The sequence below is a fragment of the Pogona vitticeps genome, chromosome 5 (genome assembly GCF_051106095.1).
Source record: "Pogona vitticeps strain Pit_001003342236 chromosome 5, PviZW2.1, whole genome shotgun sequence".
Lineage (NCBI taxonomy): Eukaryota > Metazoa > Chordata > Lepidosauria > Squamata > Agamidae > Pogona > Pogona vitticeps.
The window spans coordinates 137,455,166-137,474,195 of NC_135787.1; the positions used below are offsets into that span (position 1 = coordinate 137,455,166).

General features: G+C 41.8%; 1 protein-coding gene across 9 annotated transcripts in view; it reads left to right on the forward strand.

Annotated features, from left to right (window-relative positions):
* The window catches only part of CNTN1 (contactin 1), a 239,772-nt gene extending 229,446 nt beyond the window's left edge, over positions 1-10,326 (forward strand). For all 9 annotated transcript variants that reach the window (XM_078376853.1, XM_078376854.1, XM_078376852.1 and 6 more), the window contains 4 exons: positions 808-994; positions 1,804-1,916; positions 4,854-5,010; positions 7,698-10,326. In XM_078376853.1, the coding sequence (XP_078232979.1) occupies positions 808-994; positions 1,804-1,916; positions 4,854-5,010; positions 7,698-7,777 (537 nt within the window). In that variant the 3' untranslated portion in view covers positions 7,778-10,326. The remainder of the gene's footprint in view (positions 1-807; positions 995-1,803; positions 1,917-4,853; positions 5,011-7,697) is intronic.
* Positions 10,327-19,030: the final 8,704 nt, after the last annotated feature.

A 19,030-nucleotide genomic window follows, 5' to 3' on the forward strand; every position in this document is an offset into this window, starting at 1 on the left:
CTAGCCTAGACCTAGCTGAAACCAAGAAAGAAAGGAGACACGCCTAATTAATACAACACCAGCACAACCACAGTACTTTCAAATCTGCCACCCCATCATAGGTTAGTGTAGATACAGAGGCAAAGTTTTCCCCATATATCTTTTTATGTCCAAGTGTGTTTTAATTCCTTTAGCTGTTGCTCATTAGCGTCACATTGTAGTTTTTTGTGAGGTTTGTGAGAGAAGTTCCTGCTATTTTCTTTCTCATCTGGACTGAGGTGTGCCTGTCCTCACAAAGCAAGTAACTTCCAAAATGGCAGCACCTCCTCCTAATGAGGAAAGGAGTCCCAAAGGACAGCATTCTTTCCTTCAAACTTATGGAAAGAAGTCCCATCATTTACACATATGGCAAAACAACTTTGGAATGGAAAGAGACAATGTTTAAATGAGTGAAATTCCTCATTGCTTCTGTCTTTCCTTCTCTTGTATAGCTTTCTGCCTGTTTACTGTATATTACCCTCTGTAGTTTCTTGTGATTCAGGATTCAGGATTCTGGGTTCTGGATTCAGGATTCTGGTTTGAAAGTCTTATGATAACTAAGATTTGCCAGTCCAAATGTTCCCAGTCATCTGCATGACAGGGCTGCTTGATTCCAAGGGCCTTCTGAATAGAATGGAACATTTATGTATTTTCTTTCAAAATCTGAGCCAGGTTTGAAATCTCTGTTCCAAGGAATAATTTGCTTTTTTAAAAAGGCAGTAATCAAATAGCAAGCTTGTTCGAAATGCATTTTACCTTTTCACATGTAACCACACTTCTTGTTTTCAGATCCGTTACTGGTCCAGTCATGAAAAAGAAATAGCTGCAAATAAAGTACAAGCCAGCAATCAGAATTTTTCGGTAAGGCTAGAAAACCTGAAGCCTGACACCCAATACTATGTAGATGTGGCAGCTTTCAATACAGCAGGCTTTGGACCTACCAGTACCCCTTTGGTTTTTGTTACAGAAAAAGCACGTGAGTGAATTATTTTATGTATTGATACATTCTATCTCTTTCACTCTGTTATTCTCTTGTGTCGTGTTTATACATTCTGTCTGTTTCAATCTATTATTCTGTGCTCTATACAGTATATATATTTTACATTGTACAGCAAGATCCCATATATGTAGATGATCGCTTTCAAGCTCCCCCGTGGATGCTGAAAAAGTGGATTATAAGCAAATGCTATTTTAATAGTGAATGCTATACATTCACGATACTTCTTGAAGTTACTTAATCTTAAATTGTTCTTTGTGGAGTAAAAGTACAACTATGCTTTACTATAAAGATGCTTCTATTTCCAGTTGCATGGCATATTATATAGACAGAGAAAAATAATAGAATCCTGTTGGTGTTTAGTTCAGGTTTGTGCAAACTGATTGCAGTTAATTGATGAGGTGCCAGGACCCATCTTGGTTGCACAATTGGGTACAATCCAGGCACATGAAGGAGACATGCCTCTTCATGCTGTGAGTTGTCTACAATTAGCTATGGGAAGTTATGCAAACATTATGAGACCACCATTACATTTCTGGAAGATCTAGATCTAGATTCTGCGTCTTCCAGTTAAACTCAAAATATACTGCAATGATTTTTTTCAATTATCAGTAACAGCCACAAAGTCTTTTTTTAAAGGACAGAACTGACAACTTTGAAAATAATTATGCATGTTTAAGAAGGAGAAAGAGTGGGGGTGAGGGGGAGAACACAAGGCAAGATGTGGTTGTAGGTTAAGAAAGGCTTAACATTAGTGGTTGGAATAAAAGCCATGTCATGTTTTTCAGCTCCAAGGCAACGACCAAGAATTATCAGTGCCGTACGGTCTGGTTCAAAGTACGTTATCACATGGGACCATGTTAAATCACAGTCTAATGAATCCACCGTGAAAGGATATAAAGTAAGATCTGTAGTGAAATGATTTGGCCTTATTGTGTAGCTTTAGTTAATATGATATCTCACTCTGCTTTTCTATTAATGATCAGGGTAATTAGTGATTGAAAAACAGTGCAGCCACCAGGCTACTGATCAAGTTCAAATCAGTAGCTACAGAAAAGAACAATCTAGCACATAAATAGCTGTCATCATTTTAGACCAATAACCTGCTAGCTTATAATCATCATCATCATCATCTTAGAACTGCAGAGCTGGAAGGGACCCTATGGATCATCCAGTGCAGCCCTTGTCAAGTAGGCGGAGCGGGGAATTTAATTCCCCACTTCTGGCTCTGCAGCCAGAGATCAAAATCACTGAGCTATCCAGTAGTTCATGAAACTGTCTTCAAAACCTCCTTACTATTAATGGTAGTAAAGTCTGAGAAACATCCTATTTTCTAACTCTTAGAAGTTTTCATCTAAATGTAAGTTTGTGCAAGATATGAAAATTAAATAGCATAGAGGTAGAGATAGGAAAGAATTATTTTAGTTCACATTTTAAAAGTTTGTACTTTCAAACCAGTATATAAACCAAAAGATGATTATGTTTGGGAATTTGCTAGCAGGTTTACACACCAAAAAGTGTATTCAAAATGTTATATTGTCGAAATGTTTGCTTGCCTACACTGGCTCCTTGTTAGTTTCTGTGCCAAATAGAGCTCTTTTTTAAAATATATATTTTTTATTTTTTAAGACAAAACAAACAGAAAAAAATATACAAGAAAAATACAAATAATACAAATAATATTGCTTATTACAGACTAAATTCTAATGTGCACCCCATACCCACGGGACCCCATTTAACAATATTTTTTATTACGAACTACCTTCAAAATTGTATAAAATAGAGCTCTTAACAGTTTAGGACCTCGTTATTTGTCAGAATGGCTCCACTAGAAAACAGCTCCCTATTTTACACAGTCCTCTGAAACCACAGTGTTATGACAGGCCACACCAAGAGTGACCAAACCAATAACAATGAGGAATTGGGCCTTCTCAGTGGTGGTTCTTTCTCTGTGGAATAAAGTGCACCAGGCTCCATCCTCCTAATGTTTAGGAAACTACCAAAGAGAGAACTTTATAAAGTGACCTTCAAGAACATATTCCCTGCTGTTATGAACTTTCAATTTTTTAAATGTAGGGGTGTTTTATTTTTTATGAGTTTGTCATCACTATATTCTTCGGGTTTATATGTGGGTGGTGTTTGGGGCTGGATGGGAGTTTGCTGTTTATTTTGCAAACCTCCCAGAATAGTGGGTGTCACTAAGTGGGGTGGAATACAAGTGAAAGAAAGAAAGAAAGAAAGAAAGAAAGAAAGAAAGAAAGAAAGAAAGAAAGAAAGAAAGAAAGAATGAATGAATTTCTATGGATGAACATTAAGCCAAATTGCTTGCTAAAACCTGTATATTATTGGAAGTGGCATAAAATAAGTATATGTTAGGAGAAATACATACAATAGGTATATGAATTTTCATGCAAAATTTAAAAAATATGCCAAGCATTAGATGAACTGAATTCTCAGTATTCTGGATAAACTGAAGTTAAGGTTGAAAAAATGGGAAATCGGAAGAAACTAAAATCAATGGAGTCATCCATAGTTGTACAGAAGTACACATTTCTTGGCCATAGTTCTTCCTTTTCTTGTTCAAACAGAGGTGCAAATCAGCTACCACCATAGCTATTATCTATTATGTTTCAGGTTGATTCATACAATTATTGCTAAAGCATGCTTGGAGTCTTAGCTGACACATTTTCAGTGGCTAAAAAAAGAGGGGCGGGGTCTGTTCTTTTGAGGATCAGAGCAGGTGGCAATGGCAAGAGATCCTTAATGTATTTCCTCTTTTTGGAAGGAAAAGCAAGCTTCAGGAGTTTTGATCTAAAGAGTGCTGCAAGAAAATCAGTGGGAGGAGCTTTCATTTTCTGCTGTCTTGTGTTGCTGATAGGAATAGGAGGTTGACCGGGTAGTTCTCAATCTCTGACCACTGTCTGTCTCATTCCCACTAATGCTTTATAGACAGAAACAATGAGAAGGAAGCAAAGTTTGTTGGTGCTACTTTGCCTTGGGTACTGCTCAGCCTGTAAGGATCTCCACCTATCACCACCTTCACTGATTTGTGCAGTAAAGGGAATGGCAAACTTAAATAGAAAGTTAAACAATACTCATTATTTTGAGTGTGATTTCCCACTCTACTCTCATTAATCTGTAGTGAAGATGCCCAGCCTTTTCATTTTTTAAAAAATTTAAACACATCATCAGCAAAAGAAAAGAAAATCAGCTGGCATATGAGAGTAATAATAATTATTTATCTCCAATCTCCTCATAATAAATAAAGTATGATTTGGGGTTTGTATGATCAGCTATGCTGTCATCTCTTAAATACTGCCATCACCACCACCACATTAAAGATAGAGAAGGCCATTTTTGTCAGGCAGAAAAATATAAACACATGGAGTTTTGAATCTCTCTGCTCCTGTTAAGTTTTAAAAATATAAACACACATGATTTGGATATTTCTTTGTTTAAAAAATGACAACCACCACCATCAGTTGGATCAGAACAATTCAGACCATTTGTTTGGTACAGGAAGTTGTCTTTAAAATAAAAACACAACACATTTCTCCTCATATCATATAAACTGGAAAACTACATAGGAAGAAAAAAGTTTTTAATACAATATTTTCAACAATATGATTATAATCTAATTTTCTCTCTCTTCCACTTTCACACAACTCACTCACATGCAGTTAGATATCAAATAAGATCACCATGAGTTGGAAGTAACTTGATGGCATGTGACAACAACAGTGCTTAATGGGGATTTTATTTTTAGAATGGGGCATGTGTATGTGTGAACTGAACTTTAGACTTACCACTTCCACTGTGTTATGTTTATCTTTAAAAGGTGCTGTATAGACCAGATGGACAGTTCAATGGCACACTATTTAAAACTGGCAAACATTATATAGAGGTTCCTGCTCCTCTTAAGGGTCAATATGTTGTTGAGGTTCGAGTGCATAGTGAAGGAGGAGACGGAGAAGTAGCTCAAGTAAGAATTCCAGGTATGTAGATTTTAAAATATAATAAATAAAATTGTGTGTGTGTGTGTGTGTGTGTGTGTGTGTGTGTGTGTGTGTGTGTGTGTGTGTGTGTGTGTGTGTGTGTGTGTGTGTGTGTGTGTGTGTGTGTGTTGTATATACACACAAACACAAGAATTCCAGGTATGTAGATTTTAAAATACAGTATAATAAATAAAATTGTGTGTATGTGTGTGTGTGTTGTATACACACACAAACACAAATTTGAAATTTCAAGTATATATCTCCATTTTTTCTGTGGACTATATGCTATTCCTATTCTACTAAAATTCTTCCAGAACAAGCATCCAACAGAATCAGTCATTCTATATTAAAGAAAAATATGCTGTATTGCAGTCAGCTTAAATTATTTTTCAAATGTACATTTGATTCCTTCCCCTTTCCTTCCAATTAAGTAGTAGAACAGCAAGGAGAAAAAAAAATTAATTCTGATTCATCTGGATGGCTAATCATATCTCTTTCATGAAAGGCATCAGAATAAATTCTTGCAGATCACAACTGATTGTGAGGAAATGTACCCCATAACTGAGGCAATCGCATTTAGGAGTCACTCAGCTATAATTGTTTATAGACCTTATTTTGACCCTGGTAGAGAAAACTTCCAGACCTGGAATGAAACTGAACTGAATTTTTTTTTTCCTGATGGCTGAGAATCAGGTGGCCCAACTTCCAATTAGTCCTCTCTAATACTTCAGAAGGAAGGAGTGATTTTAAAAATTAGAAAATATTACTCTGAGGCAGCTGTTCTTACAGTCTACCCTCTCTGTGTGAGCTGGGGCCACTGTAATTTCTTTGTATCATCAGTCGGTGAGCATTACACTCAGTTTGCAGTCTAATTCCCCATCCCTTCTTTTAGGTATGGGCATGTTTTGTGGCAGCGGGGAGTTAGTTTTACACGCAGACACCAGGCCCTGCCATATCATGGATTGCTAAAATGTTGGAACATGGCAACAATTGCGAGTGGCTTTCCCCCTTCATTTCTGGTGTTGAAAAATTACATTTTCAATAAGAGTTTTTGTATTGTTAAGAACAATGTTTCCTGCAAAATCACCCATTTTTGTGCAAAACTGTGCAATTCACACAATGCAGCAAATTGAAAGAATTGCCCCAAATGACGGTGGCTGCTGGTTTGTTCAATAATTTGAAGTCCTAGATGGATGTTCTGTGCCCTTCTTGACAATCAGTCAATCCTCCTGTACTTGCTCTTTCTGCATGTATGCTTTGCTTCATTAAGGAGAAGAATGGCGGGTATATTTTGTGCAAATTACAGATCTTAGGAAGATGAAGGTTCTGTTTCTCAGTCTGGCTGGAGATGAGGCATCTTCGGTTTATAGATCGCTTAGTGAGAGTGAAGAATTTGACAGGCATTGTTTCAATCCCTACTGTGTTCTTAGGTTTTATATAATGCTTTGTCAAAAGAAGGGAAGTTAAGCTTGCATTAGAACTTTGCCAAATGGCTCTTGAAAAAGGTGTGTTTTTCAATCCTCCCTGCAGTTTACATAAGAACTACTGAAACATGCATAATCCCTAAGACTATTCCTCAGCCTTTGGGCTAGAAGAGTAAAAGTTTCCTTCTAGATTAGTGTTTCTTACTTTTCATGGACCAAAGGCCTAAATCATTGTCTTAATTGTCAAGAGGATTCATATGATTGTCTAAATGATTGTCTTAATTGTCAGGATGTGTGTGAAATAAATCACTTTTAAGTACTGTAGTTAGCAGACTCCTGGAAAGAAAATTTATGCTGTCTCTTCTCTGGACGTGGTGGCGCTGTGGGCTAAACCGCAGAAGCCTGTGCTGCAGGGTCAGAAGACCAAGCAGTCGTAAGATCGAATCCACACAACGGAGTTAGCTCCTGTTGCTTTGTCCCAGCTCCCGCCAACCTAGCGGTTCGAAAGCATTCAAATGCAAGTAGATAAATAGGGACCACCTCGGTGGGAAGGTAACAGTGTTCCGTGTCTAAGTCGCACTGGCCATGTGACCACGGAAGATTGTCTTCGGACAAAACGCTGGCTCTATGGCTTGGAAACGGGGATGAGCACTGTCCCCTAGAGTTGAACACGACTGGACAAAAATTGTGAAGGGGAACCTTTACCTTTACCTTTTTACCTTCTCTGGACAGCAGTAAAAGATAAGACACAGCGAAAAGTTTTGCTCTGAGAGATTCCAAGAATATAACTCACAGACAAACCATTGTCTTTCTCCAGTGAAGGCTTTTATCTTGTAGTTTCAGGAAAATAATTACAGTCGTTTATATACAACATTCCAGACAGCTTTGTGAACTGAGGCAAACCGTTGTTGGAACACAGATAATCTTGTATCTCCCAAGAGAGTTCTGCTTTGTAATTATGTGCTAGCTGTATAGTCTAGTTCAGATAACAAAGTTCTGGCAGTAGTTTCTTTAATAGTAACAAATGAAACAAATGGACCTCCTTCATTTTAATGTTTCATTTTTTTTTCCAAAATAAATACATGCTCTCCTTTTGGGTCCAGGACTTGGGTCAATTCTGGCAAATATTCAAAAAAATCATATCAACCTTAGCAAGTGAATCTCAAGGAGTAGGTTTATTTTACCTGTAGTTTCAGGTAGTGTTTAAGATAATGGCTGCCTCTTTATTTAAAACAAACTAACAAAAATATGTTTAATTTCCAGGAGCTGCTGCTGGAATATCACCAAGTTGTCTTGGTTTATTGCTGCCTGCTGTTGGTATCCTTGCTTACATGGGATTCTGAATGTAGCTGGATGTGACATGTCCTTGACTTAGTGCAAAGGACCTTCCAACCAGAGAGGATTTCAATTCTTCTTTTTTGATCCCTGTGGCACCATCCTAAGCCAAATAAATTACATTTCCAAGCAAATTATCCTCTTGATTTAACTATGAACTTGAAAGACTGAGGCATTCAGGAACCCCTTCATCAAGCGACTCAACTTTTGAAAGTTTGAGGAATGATTTTTAACTTGTTCCAATTATGCCTTATAAAACACTTGTGCTGATCTGCGACAGTTGCATGATTCGGTCCAATCGGGCAAGTTACAGTGTTAAAATCCAGTAACATAGGCTGTACAGTAAAAGTAAAATCACCACACATAGGTGCTTTAACTTTAATAACAAATTGTGAAAACATAATAGAGATTGAAATGTTGATTGTATGTGGTATATGTAGGAGTAACTACGTCTGTCCGTACTATCCTATCCGTTTTGTGTACTGCATATTTTTGAATGGCCCCTGTCATTTACGACTTTTCAGATTTTTAGAGATACAGTCAAAGCAAACACATTGCACCCATTTTTTGTGCAGCTTTTTTTCTTGAAGTGACTAAAATGTGGGCTGAGAACACTGGATTTCAAGTTCAATAACAATGGATTTTATTTCAGGTAGATTTGGGGTTATTAATACATGTATTCACAGTAAAGGACTTTCCAGCACCTTAATCTAATAATGATGTTTTAATTCAACTTGTTGATTTAGAAACAATGCTAGTCAAGCCAAGTGTGATTCCTCTCAGTCTCAAAGAGATTTATATTGTGGTAAGTGATATTGATAGCTATATAAGCAAATTTACTTCTAATATTTCACTATGTCCAAATATTATTGGCACATTCAATCAATTCCACATCTAGCATAAAATAAAAGATTTAAATCCCAAGACTATATAAGCATCCTACCTTTTTAAAAATAGCCAAAAAAAAAATGACACAATGAAATTTGAAAAATGATTCCTTCATAGAATCAATGTTAAAACAGAATGAGTATTTAAAGTGGCACTTAAAGCTCAAATCATCTATAAGAATAAAAAAGGGAATATAAAGTTTTAAAAAAAGACAAGTAGCACATAGCAAAACTGAGATGTATTTTTTTGTGATGCATATATTGCCTTACTTTAGGGAAGGCTAACCATTAGGAAAATGATTTACATTTTCCAATAAATTAATATTGTTCTACTTCCTAGAGCTGTAAATAAGAGTTGTAAAGTTCTAATGTGATTTTCCCCCTATTTAATGATCCCAAAAGAGAGAAATATGTTAATAAAATTCAGTCAGATCTCAACTGTTCTGCCTGCTTGTAAGTTTTAGGTTTGTTTGTTTGTTTTCTCCAAACCCAGAATTACCATAGGAGATACAGAATGTCTTTGTTCTGACTGTTTCTGTGCTGTAAGTTGTTTGAAGAAGAAAAAAAGTTTCTGTTTCTTTCAGAATCCCTGGTCTGTTGGGAGTTTGGTGTGAATGTTGGGGGTGGGGAGGGAATACACCACTCAAGTGATATTGAATCAGCTGGCTCAAGCAATAGTGCAATGTCTGATGCTTCAAGAATTATAAGCTTTGAATCATATTTTATTAACACAGCCTCGCTAGCTGCTTTAGAGATAGAACTTTTTAGGACTAATACTGTAGATGCCCATGATAATACTGTCTACATGATGGAAGAACAAACCTGCCAGTAATTTGCACCTGTTCATTAATTTGTATGATTTTTTGTACTATGAATTTACATTTTAAAAATCTAGAATCTTCATGAAAAATATCAGTAATACAGTATTACTTTCATTTTGACTGTTACTTGTTGAAACTTTTTTAAAAAGTAGGTGAAAATGATGATTTCCATGTAGAAGAATGTCAAAATCTACACATGCTAAGTTTCATGAATTGTGTAATTCTTTGGAAGAAACTAAAATGTCTTCATGCAAGAGGAACTAATGCCTTGGAAGCCTTCTGTGATATATTTCAATTTGGTTCAGTTTTTATGCCGTTTCAGTCATTTTTATACAAACCTGCAAACACAATTGTTATTATTACTATTGCCAAAATGCATGAATGCCTTTTAATTTGCTAACACATGAACAAAACCAGACCATGTCTGCATGATGACAATTTGGACAGTCAAAGCACACTTATTTAATTTAACCTTCATAATGGACAAACTAGGTTTCATCAGTCATATTAATTAGCTAATTCCATATTTACATTGTTGCACACAATTGTACAAATTTTACTGGGACATTCAGTCCCAACAGTTGTCAGCACAACTAACTATATATTGTATCATCTGCTTTACAATGCAAGGTTCTTAATTAAAGTTTATAGAGATAGACACATTGGTTGTTTCTTTGTATTTCAGGTAATCTTGAAATTAGTATTATTTGATACTGGTGATATTTGGATTTTTTTTAAGTTACTTTTTATTATTATTTTTCCTATTGCATAGACCAGGACCATGCTTTGTCGGTTTTATGGTTGAAAAATAAATTATAAATAAATGTATTACTAGTATTCCACATGTAACCATTGTCATTTGACTCTTCCAGGAATTTAAGTAGATGTGCTTGACATAGAATGAAAAGAATCTCCACCACAAGGGGTGGTCGGGGCGGGGGGGGGCACATCCTTTTGAATCTTTTTTTCTTGTTGTGACCTATGGATTAACTGATATTCTTCCTTTAATATTCAAGATTCCTCGTTTTCATGGCTTACGCTTGAAAAACCACACTCTTTTTTTCTTGGTGTTTAAAAATATGTTAATTGGTTACTATTTAGTTAAAATATCACATCTACCAAAGGGGGATTGTGTTAGAGAGCATCATAACTAACATAGCCATAATAGACAGATCAACAGGGAAGGGAGGGAGAGAAGGTGAAACAAAAAGGTACAGTGATTTAGCCAAAGATCAAAGGTAAGAAATTTATTTGATGCTAGTTTTCATTTTATGATTTTTAACTGGGACTAATTGGTCAAGAATATTTACTGATATTCTTGACCAGTTTTGACAGCCTCAAAAAGTGTTGTTTTTCCCCTCCTCATTTGCAGTCCCCCTGGTTCAGAGGAACAGAAACATAATTTATAATACAGATAATTTGGAAGTTCTGAATGCTATTCCAAGCCCTGCAAAGTTCCTACTTAGGAGGAAGCATTGCCTCCTGCTCTTTTGAACAGTCTTTGTTTGTCTTTGGTGGAATAATTCCATAGTCAAATTTGATTAGCTGAATATTGTCATAATACCATGTTAATTATGTGTTCCTTGATTGCGTTGTATCTATATAGCTTATCTAGTGTAATAAGGCTGTACTGTAGGCCCTTGCTGATGTCATCATATAGCAACATCTGCTTTCTTGTATAACATGAGACATTCTGCTCTGGTGGCTGGTATCACTATTGCAGTTAATAATGGAGGAACATGCTGATTAGTAGCCTTACATGTCTCATCCTCAGCACACTGAGACAGCACATGATGTCATTCACAATGGCTTTTGGGATGGCGGTATTTTCTACTGGCACCATGTTGGGAAAAGTGGCATATGCCACCATTCTCCCTTCAGAATGTCTGTAAATAGCATAGCATCATGCAGAGAGGAATTATGTGGTGAATAAAGTAGTGGTTGCCAAGAGAAGCTAGTGCAGGCCAAAGAAATCCTACTCTTGCTGCTGTCATTGAAAAAAAAAAGGTAGTGGACAAAAAGCCTTAGTATAGTTCGCATGTATGACTCATGACATCCATACCTGGAGATACATATATGCAAAACTGTTGAACACACATATGTAGGATTTTTTTTCCTAAAGGAAAATCCACCTTTGGAAAGTGTTAACAAGGAGTGGTAGGAGATATCAGAAGGTAACATAGATTGTACTTCTCCCAAAAAAATTCACAAGGAGAGTTTTGCCTGGGACCATATTTGATCTAAGTGTTCATCACAGCTGCTCCTATGCTATTCCAAAGACTGAAATAGAGCTTCCCACCCCTATTGCAAGCTGTCTCATTTCAAAACTGCAAAACTGAGGGGAATTTTGTAACAATGACATTAACTTTGTCCCCAGCACTCCACAGTTCTGAACAAAAACTGATTTTTCAATTTAGATCTGCTTTGACCTGAACACGAAACAAGAAGACAGGTGTCTGTGAAGATTCTCAGTCATCCAGGTGTGGTTATTTTATTTTATATTAATTAATATACCACCCATCTGGCAGCCAAGGCCACTCTGGGCCATTTACAACAAGTAACACAAAACAACGAAGTAGCAAAATAACAATGACACCAATACATTAAGGTCGCAAATCAAAAATCATAACGTGCAGTGAGGATAAAAATATGATACAATAAATATAATTAAAAGCATTAAAATATAAAACATGGAACATGGCAGTATGATGGATGTTGTATTATTGGGCACTATTGTATCAGGGTGTTGTTTATTCAGGGAAGGCCTGTCTAATTAGCCAGGTTTTAAATAGCTTTTTGAATGTGACCAGTGAAGAGGCCAGGTGGACTTCAGGTGGAAGAGAGTTGCATAGTTGTGGGGCTACCACCAAGAAGGCCCGATTTCTGGTAGTTGTTTTCCAGACCTCTCTTGGGGTCAGAACTCTCAGCTGCCCTGCCTGTTATGATCTTAGGCAGACCTAAGTGAAAGGAGGTGCTCTGCCAGATATTGAGATCCCAAACCATTTAGGACCTTATAGGTTAATACTGTACCATCACCTTGAAACTGGTACGAAAGTGAACAAGTAGCCAATGTAAGGCAGCCAGAATGGGGGAGATATGTTGGTATTTTCTGACCCCACTCAGAAGTCTGGTGGCCTCATTCTGGACCTATAGCAGTCTCTGTAGTAGTTCCATGGGCAGTCCCACACAAAGGGCATTACGGTAGTCTACTTGAATGAGTAGCAAAACATTTAATCTTAACAAGAAAGAAGTCCAGTTGGCATGACTCATCTTCCAAGAAGACATATGATGCAACCCTGTTTTCACAGCAGACCTTTACATTCATTTTACTTGTAGAATATGCCCCTCTGAGGATGTTTGTTGCAGTCCTTCATTGAGTCTTCCATTAAAGTTGCAGTTATGATAAATGAACGTATATGTGTTAGTCAGCGTTCACTTAACTTGTTTGCCAGGATGAAATAAGAGACCCTCAAGTTAGTTTTCAAATTTCCAGAAAGCTGAAGTTTGTTGTCTATATGGTTGCAAACATCTAAGCAGGCCCATACAGAAAAATGTTCAAAGTACAACTAATACAAGTTAGCAACTGTTTCCTGGTAACTATTAAATTATGGCTATTGTGTTAAAAAAAAGTGCAATCCTTTTATTATTGTGTGGTATGTGCTATCATGTCAATTCCAACTTAAAACAACCCCAGTAGTGTTTTTGAGATATGTGAGATATTTAAGAAGTGCCTTCATCCATACTATTCCCAGTGAGTTTCCATGGTCAAGCAGGAATTTGAACCCAGATCTCGAGTCTTGGCCTGACCCTCACTCCACAACACTACACTGGCTTTCAATATCCTTACCAATGACAGTTACAAAAATACTTTTACAGTATAAGGATCAGCAAAATGTTACATAGCACTTTAGAAAGCTTTGGTTCTTCATCGTGGTCTTCTGTGAATGCACACAAAGGGTTAATACCAGCGCCAGCGTTGGGCCTCTCGGAACGTTTTCTAGCTGCAAGAGAAAAGTAACAATGTTTAGGACTACCCCTACTGCGCACGCCCAGCCTAACCGTCCCTCAGTTCCATTTTTCCGCCTAGCGGTTTGGAGCCTCTCGTCTTAGCTGCGTTTATTGCTGCGTTATTGCGATCTATCTGATTTTTGGCTTTGACCTTTGCTTCGCTCACGGACTACCCTAGCGCTTTTTCCCTTCAACTTGACGACCCGGTGTATATTCTGGCTTACTCGGACTGTGTTTGGACTGCTCTGCCTTATCCTTGGACTTGTCGTTTCGGTTTCCTTACTACCCTATGTCCCCTTCAGGGCCGTTCAGCAGGTGTGTGGTGTGCGACCGCAAAATCCCCCATCAAGACGGCCACGATACTTGCCTGTATTGTTTGGGCGAGTCGCACAATCCCAAAGCTTGCCCACACTGCAAAGCCTTCACTAAGGCCGCTCTCAAGGCTCGCCAACAGCGCCTTAAACTTCATCTGTGGGAGTCAACGTTGTCTTCCACGGCGCCCTCTGAGGGGGAAATGGCTTCCACTTCTCGAGCAGCTCCTGTTCACTCAGTCGTCTCCAAAGTTTCCAAAATGTCGAAGAAATCCGCGTCGTCGAAATCGGCCGCTCCTGCTTCACCCGAGCCTCCGGCTCCGAAAGCTAAGCCGTCGAAATCGTCCAAAGCTAAGGCGGCCGCCCAGCTTAAAATGACATCTATTCCACTTTCTCCGAGCTCGGGTTCCATCCCATCGCCAATTCTTGAGGAGTTGTCGAGGCGCTTCGGGGCCTCGGCCGAGGCACCCGCACCTCCTCCTGCTCGACGTACTGAAGTGATACCGCCTTCGGGAAGGTCTTCCCCGACGCCGAGCCAGTTAGTCGCCGTCACTACTGGCCTCGCTTCTGCCCCACATAGCCCTTTTCCTGCGGGCCAGGGGTCGCCTCCCGTGTCGATCTCGTCCGTACACTCGGACTCGAGATCTCCTCGAGAGAGGATACCTCGATCACCTGTGCGCTCGAGGTCTAAATCTCCTCGAGGCAAACGTTCTCGCACGGAGAAGCATGGCTCCCCGAGTCGGTCCCCGTCCTCCGGCCGCTCGAGGTCGAAGTCTCCTCGACAGAAACGATCGAAGAAGAGGCATCGAGCTTCCACTCAGTCCGACTCTAGCGATCGCTCGGACTCGAAATCCTCTAAGCGTAAACGCTCTAAGAAGAAGCACCATTCTCATCGACGTCGTACCAAGCACCGACGTCGGTCCTCTTCTTCCCGTTCGGCGGATTCCGACCGCCCTAAGCGTCGTAAGCACCATCGACGTCGACGCGGCCGTTCGCGGTCTCCTCCTTCGTCGTCGACATCCGCCTCTCGAGACCGGTACCGCAAAAAGATCCGGTACATATATGTCTCTTCTTCTTCGGAGTCGACCCGACCTCGACGCCGACGCCGGGCCATTCGAGCCAAAGACCACCCTCTTCCGGTACCGGTTGCCCCTCCACCGCAACCGGCCCCTCCCACCTCGGCACCGACCGTGGTCCCCGTTCGACCCCCGACAACGCAGGTCGACGTCGAGAAGCCCCCTCCAAGGAAGAAGAGGGACGTCTTCTCCTCTGATCCAGATGAGGTGTCCACGGAGCGGTCTTCTGACTCCGATCAGGAGCCACCCCCACCCTTACCACCGCATGATTTACCTCCGGGTGATCTGGTGCTTTCCGATACTGGCGATACTCACGCTCCTTCTCCATCTGAGGATTTTTCTTCTTACTCTCAGATGATGTCCAGGCTTGCCAAGACGCTTAAATTGGACTTGAATCTCCCTTCCCCTCCGGGAGAAGACTTGTTCTTTGGAGACATAAAACGAGACAGTACCGCTCCCCCCAGTATAGCCTTTGTGCCTGTAGTTATGGAGGCCATCAAGGAATTCTGGGCTCAGCCTGCGGCTACACCTAATGTCCCTCGTCGCACAGAACACTTCTACAAGATTCATGGGGCCGATACTCATTTTCTGCTCAAGCATCCCATTCCAAACTCACTCATTGTTGAAACAAGCTGCTCAAGGCCTTCGGCCAAAGCTCATGTTACTCCAGTCGACAAGGAGGGTAAAAAGCTGGAACTCATCGGCAGGAAAATCTACTCCCTTGTCACCTTGCTACTTCGAGTCATAAATTATCAAACTGTTTTGGGAGCTTATCACAAACAATTGTGGCTCAAACTTTTGCCTGGGTTGAAAATGATACCTGAAGACACCAGGCAAGCTTTTCTTAACTCATATGAGGAAGCTCAGACGGTATCCAAGTATGAACGTCTTTCCATCAGACATGCAGCAGAAATCTCTGCCAGAGTCCTCATGTCTGCCATCTCTATCCGGCGCCATGCTTGGCTCCGTTCTGCGGACATAATGGAGGACGTCAAGTCAAAAGTTGAAAGCCTCGCCTTCGACGCTACCGGGCTGTTCAACGAAAAGACCGACTCCCATTTGGAGGACCTTCATAAGGCTAAGAGAACTGCTAAGTCTTATTCTGTTCAGACTCAATCTAGACAGCGACGCCCTCAATGGCGTAAATCTTATGGACAGTATCAATCTTCCCAACAATACCGTCCTTACAAACACCTTCCTCAGCAGCGCTCTGGCCAGTCCTCTTCTTCTGTCCAGGGCTATCAGGGATACCGCCCTCGTCCGCCCCATCGCCGCCAACCTTTTAAGCCACCTGGCAGAAAACAAAAACAGTATCTTTGACTTTCGGCCCCCCGTTTTCACCCACTCACCACCTACCACCCGCCTTCAACCGTTTCTTCACAACTGGTCTGTCATCACAAACGACACTTGGGCTCTAAAAATTATTCAGCACGGTTACCAGCTGGAGTTTATAAGATCTCCTCCGCTGGGTTTCATTACTCATTCTCCCTTCGACTCCTCGCTAGAGGAAGAAATATCATCCCTCTTAGAAAAAGAGGCCATCTCTACAGTACCACCTCACGACGTACAATGCGGGTTTTACTCCCGCTACTTCGCCGTCTCAAAAAGCGGAGGAGGCATAAGACCCATCCTCGATCTAAGACTCCTCAATACTTACCTGCGACCCAGACGGTTTCGGATGCTTACCTTAGAGTCCATCATGCACTTGCTGAAAAAGAGCAACTGGTTCGTCCTTATAGATCTAAAGGACGCATACTTTCACGTCACTATTCACCCCGACCACCGCAGGTTCCTTCGGTTCATCTTTCAGGACACGGTCTACGAATTCCAGGCCCTGCCATTCGGTCTGTCCACAGCTCCCCGGACCTTCACCAAGGTTATGGCTCCGGTGGCGGCTTACCTTCGTCTCAGGGGCATTCACGTTTACCCTTACCTGGACGATTGGCTCGTAGTCTCCACCTCGAGAAGGCAATCCCTGAAAGACACAAGATTCATTCTGTATCTTCTTTCCAATCTCGGTCTCACTGTCAACAATCAGAAATCCCGGCTCATTCCCTCCAAGACAGTTCAATACATAGGGGTCTGCTTGGACGCTATAAAGGGTCGAGTCTTTCTTCCCCCGGAAAGAATACACAAGATTCGACGAGCCATCAGGAAATTTTTCCCCGGTGCTCGGGTGACAGCCCACCATGCCCAGCACCTCCTCGGCCTGATGTCTTCTACGACGCCGGCGCTAGCGCACGCTCGCCTCAAACTCCGGTCGCTCCAATCTTGGTTTCTCACCCTTTTCGACCCCATGATCGACAGTCAAAGGAAACGCCTTCGTGTCACCCCGGAGCTCACCAGACAACTCCAGTGGTGGATGTACACACCCCATCTCACGGTTGGCCGGCCCTTTCGTCCACTCCGTCTCACCGTTCAAGTTACAACGGACGCCAGTCCGTCCGGCTGGGGGGCGCACTGCGGGCGCCGCACCATTCACGCCCTCTGGACGCCTCAAGAAGCCATGTTCCACATCAATTACCTGGAACTGCTGGCGGTTATCAAGGCCTTCAAGTCCTTCCTCCCTCTCCTCCGCGGCCGCGGAGTTCAGCTAGTGACGGACAACACTACCACAATGCACTATGTCAACAAGCAGGGAGGAACCCGCTCTCATTCACTCCTGTATCTCTCCATCCTCCTTTGGGAATGGTGTTACCGTCATCATATCTACCCGGTGGCCATCCATGTAGCCACGGAGGACAACACACTTGCCGACACTCTGAGCAGGCTTCACTATCAGACTCACGAATGGGAGTTGAACCCTCTGGTCTTCCAGGACCTTTGCAACCAGTGGGGGACCCCAGTGCTGGACGTGTTCGCATCCCCTCACAACGCAAAATGCTCCCGCTATGCCTCCCGGGCAGGTCTCGGTCACCACTCGCTCGGCGACGCATTCATGATTCCATGGAACCAGGGTCTCTTGTACATGTTTCCACCGATCCCGTTAATACAGAGATCCTTGATCAAACTCCGACGCTCGATGACTCCGGCCATCTTCATCGCACCCTTTTGGCCTCGCCAAGTGTGGTTTCCCACTCTAGTCAGCATGGCTGTGGACTCAGTAACCCTTCCAATGTGGCCAGACCTACTGACCCAGGAAGCAGGCAAAGTCCTTCACCCCGACCTCGACACGCTCCATCTGACGGCGTGGAGGATCGTCCAGAAATTCAGGAGGTCTTGACCAATGCCATCAAACCCTCCACGTCTCGCTTGTATGCCTACAAATGGAACAGCTTTCTGAAATTTACCCAGCAGAGGGATCTCACCTCCTCACCTGTGTCTCTTTCCACACTTCTGCAGTATCTCCGTTACCTGTTTGATTTCCACCTGTCTATCTCTACTATCAAGGTGTACCTGGCTGCGGTTGTCTTCTTTCAGCCCAGAGCTTCTCCCTCATCCCGCTTTTTCTCCCATCCTACCGTCAGGATGTTTTTGAGGGGTCTCTCTAACCTCCGACCTCCCGTTCGTCCTCCACTCCCTCAGTGGTCCCTCCATTTGGTTCTGCATGCCCTATCCAGACCCCCATTTGAACCTATGGCTACCTGTGACCTCAAAATGCTCTCTTTAAAAACGCTATTCCTAGTGGCTATCACCTCTGCTCGTCGAGCTAGCGAGTTGGCAGCTCTCCGCCATGACCAACCTTTTCTTCAGTTCTTTAAGGACAAGGTTATGCTTTACCTGGACGTCTCCTTTCTTCCTAAGGTGGTCTCCGACTTCCACGTCAACCAGCCACTTATTCTGCCGACTTTGTTTCCGTCTCCGACGACTGATGTTGAACGCATGCTCCACATGCTCGATGTTCGACGGTCCTTAGCTTTTTACGTATCCAGGACCAAAGACTTTCGCCTGGCCAACAGACTCTTCCTTTGCCACTTTGGCTCTAAGAAGGGTTGCCCGGCCTCGCCGTCCACGCTCTCTCGGTGGCTCGTGTCTACCATCGCCCTTGCCTACGAGCTCAACCACAGAGATCCTCCACAGGGACTTAAAGCCCATTCCACCCGGGCTGTTGCCTCCTCCACTGCCTTACTTCGTGGCGTCGACCTGCCCGACATCTGCCGGTCCGCTACGTGGTCTAATGCCTCTACCTTCATAACCCACTACAGATTGGACGTGAGG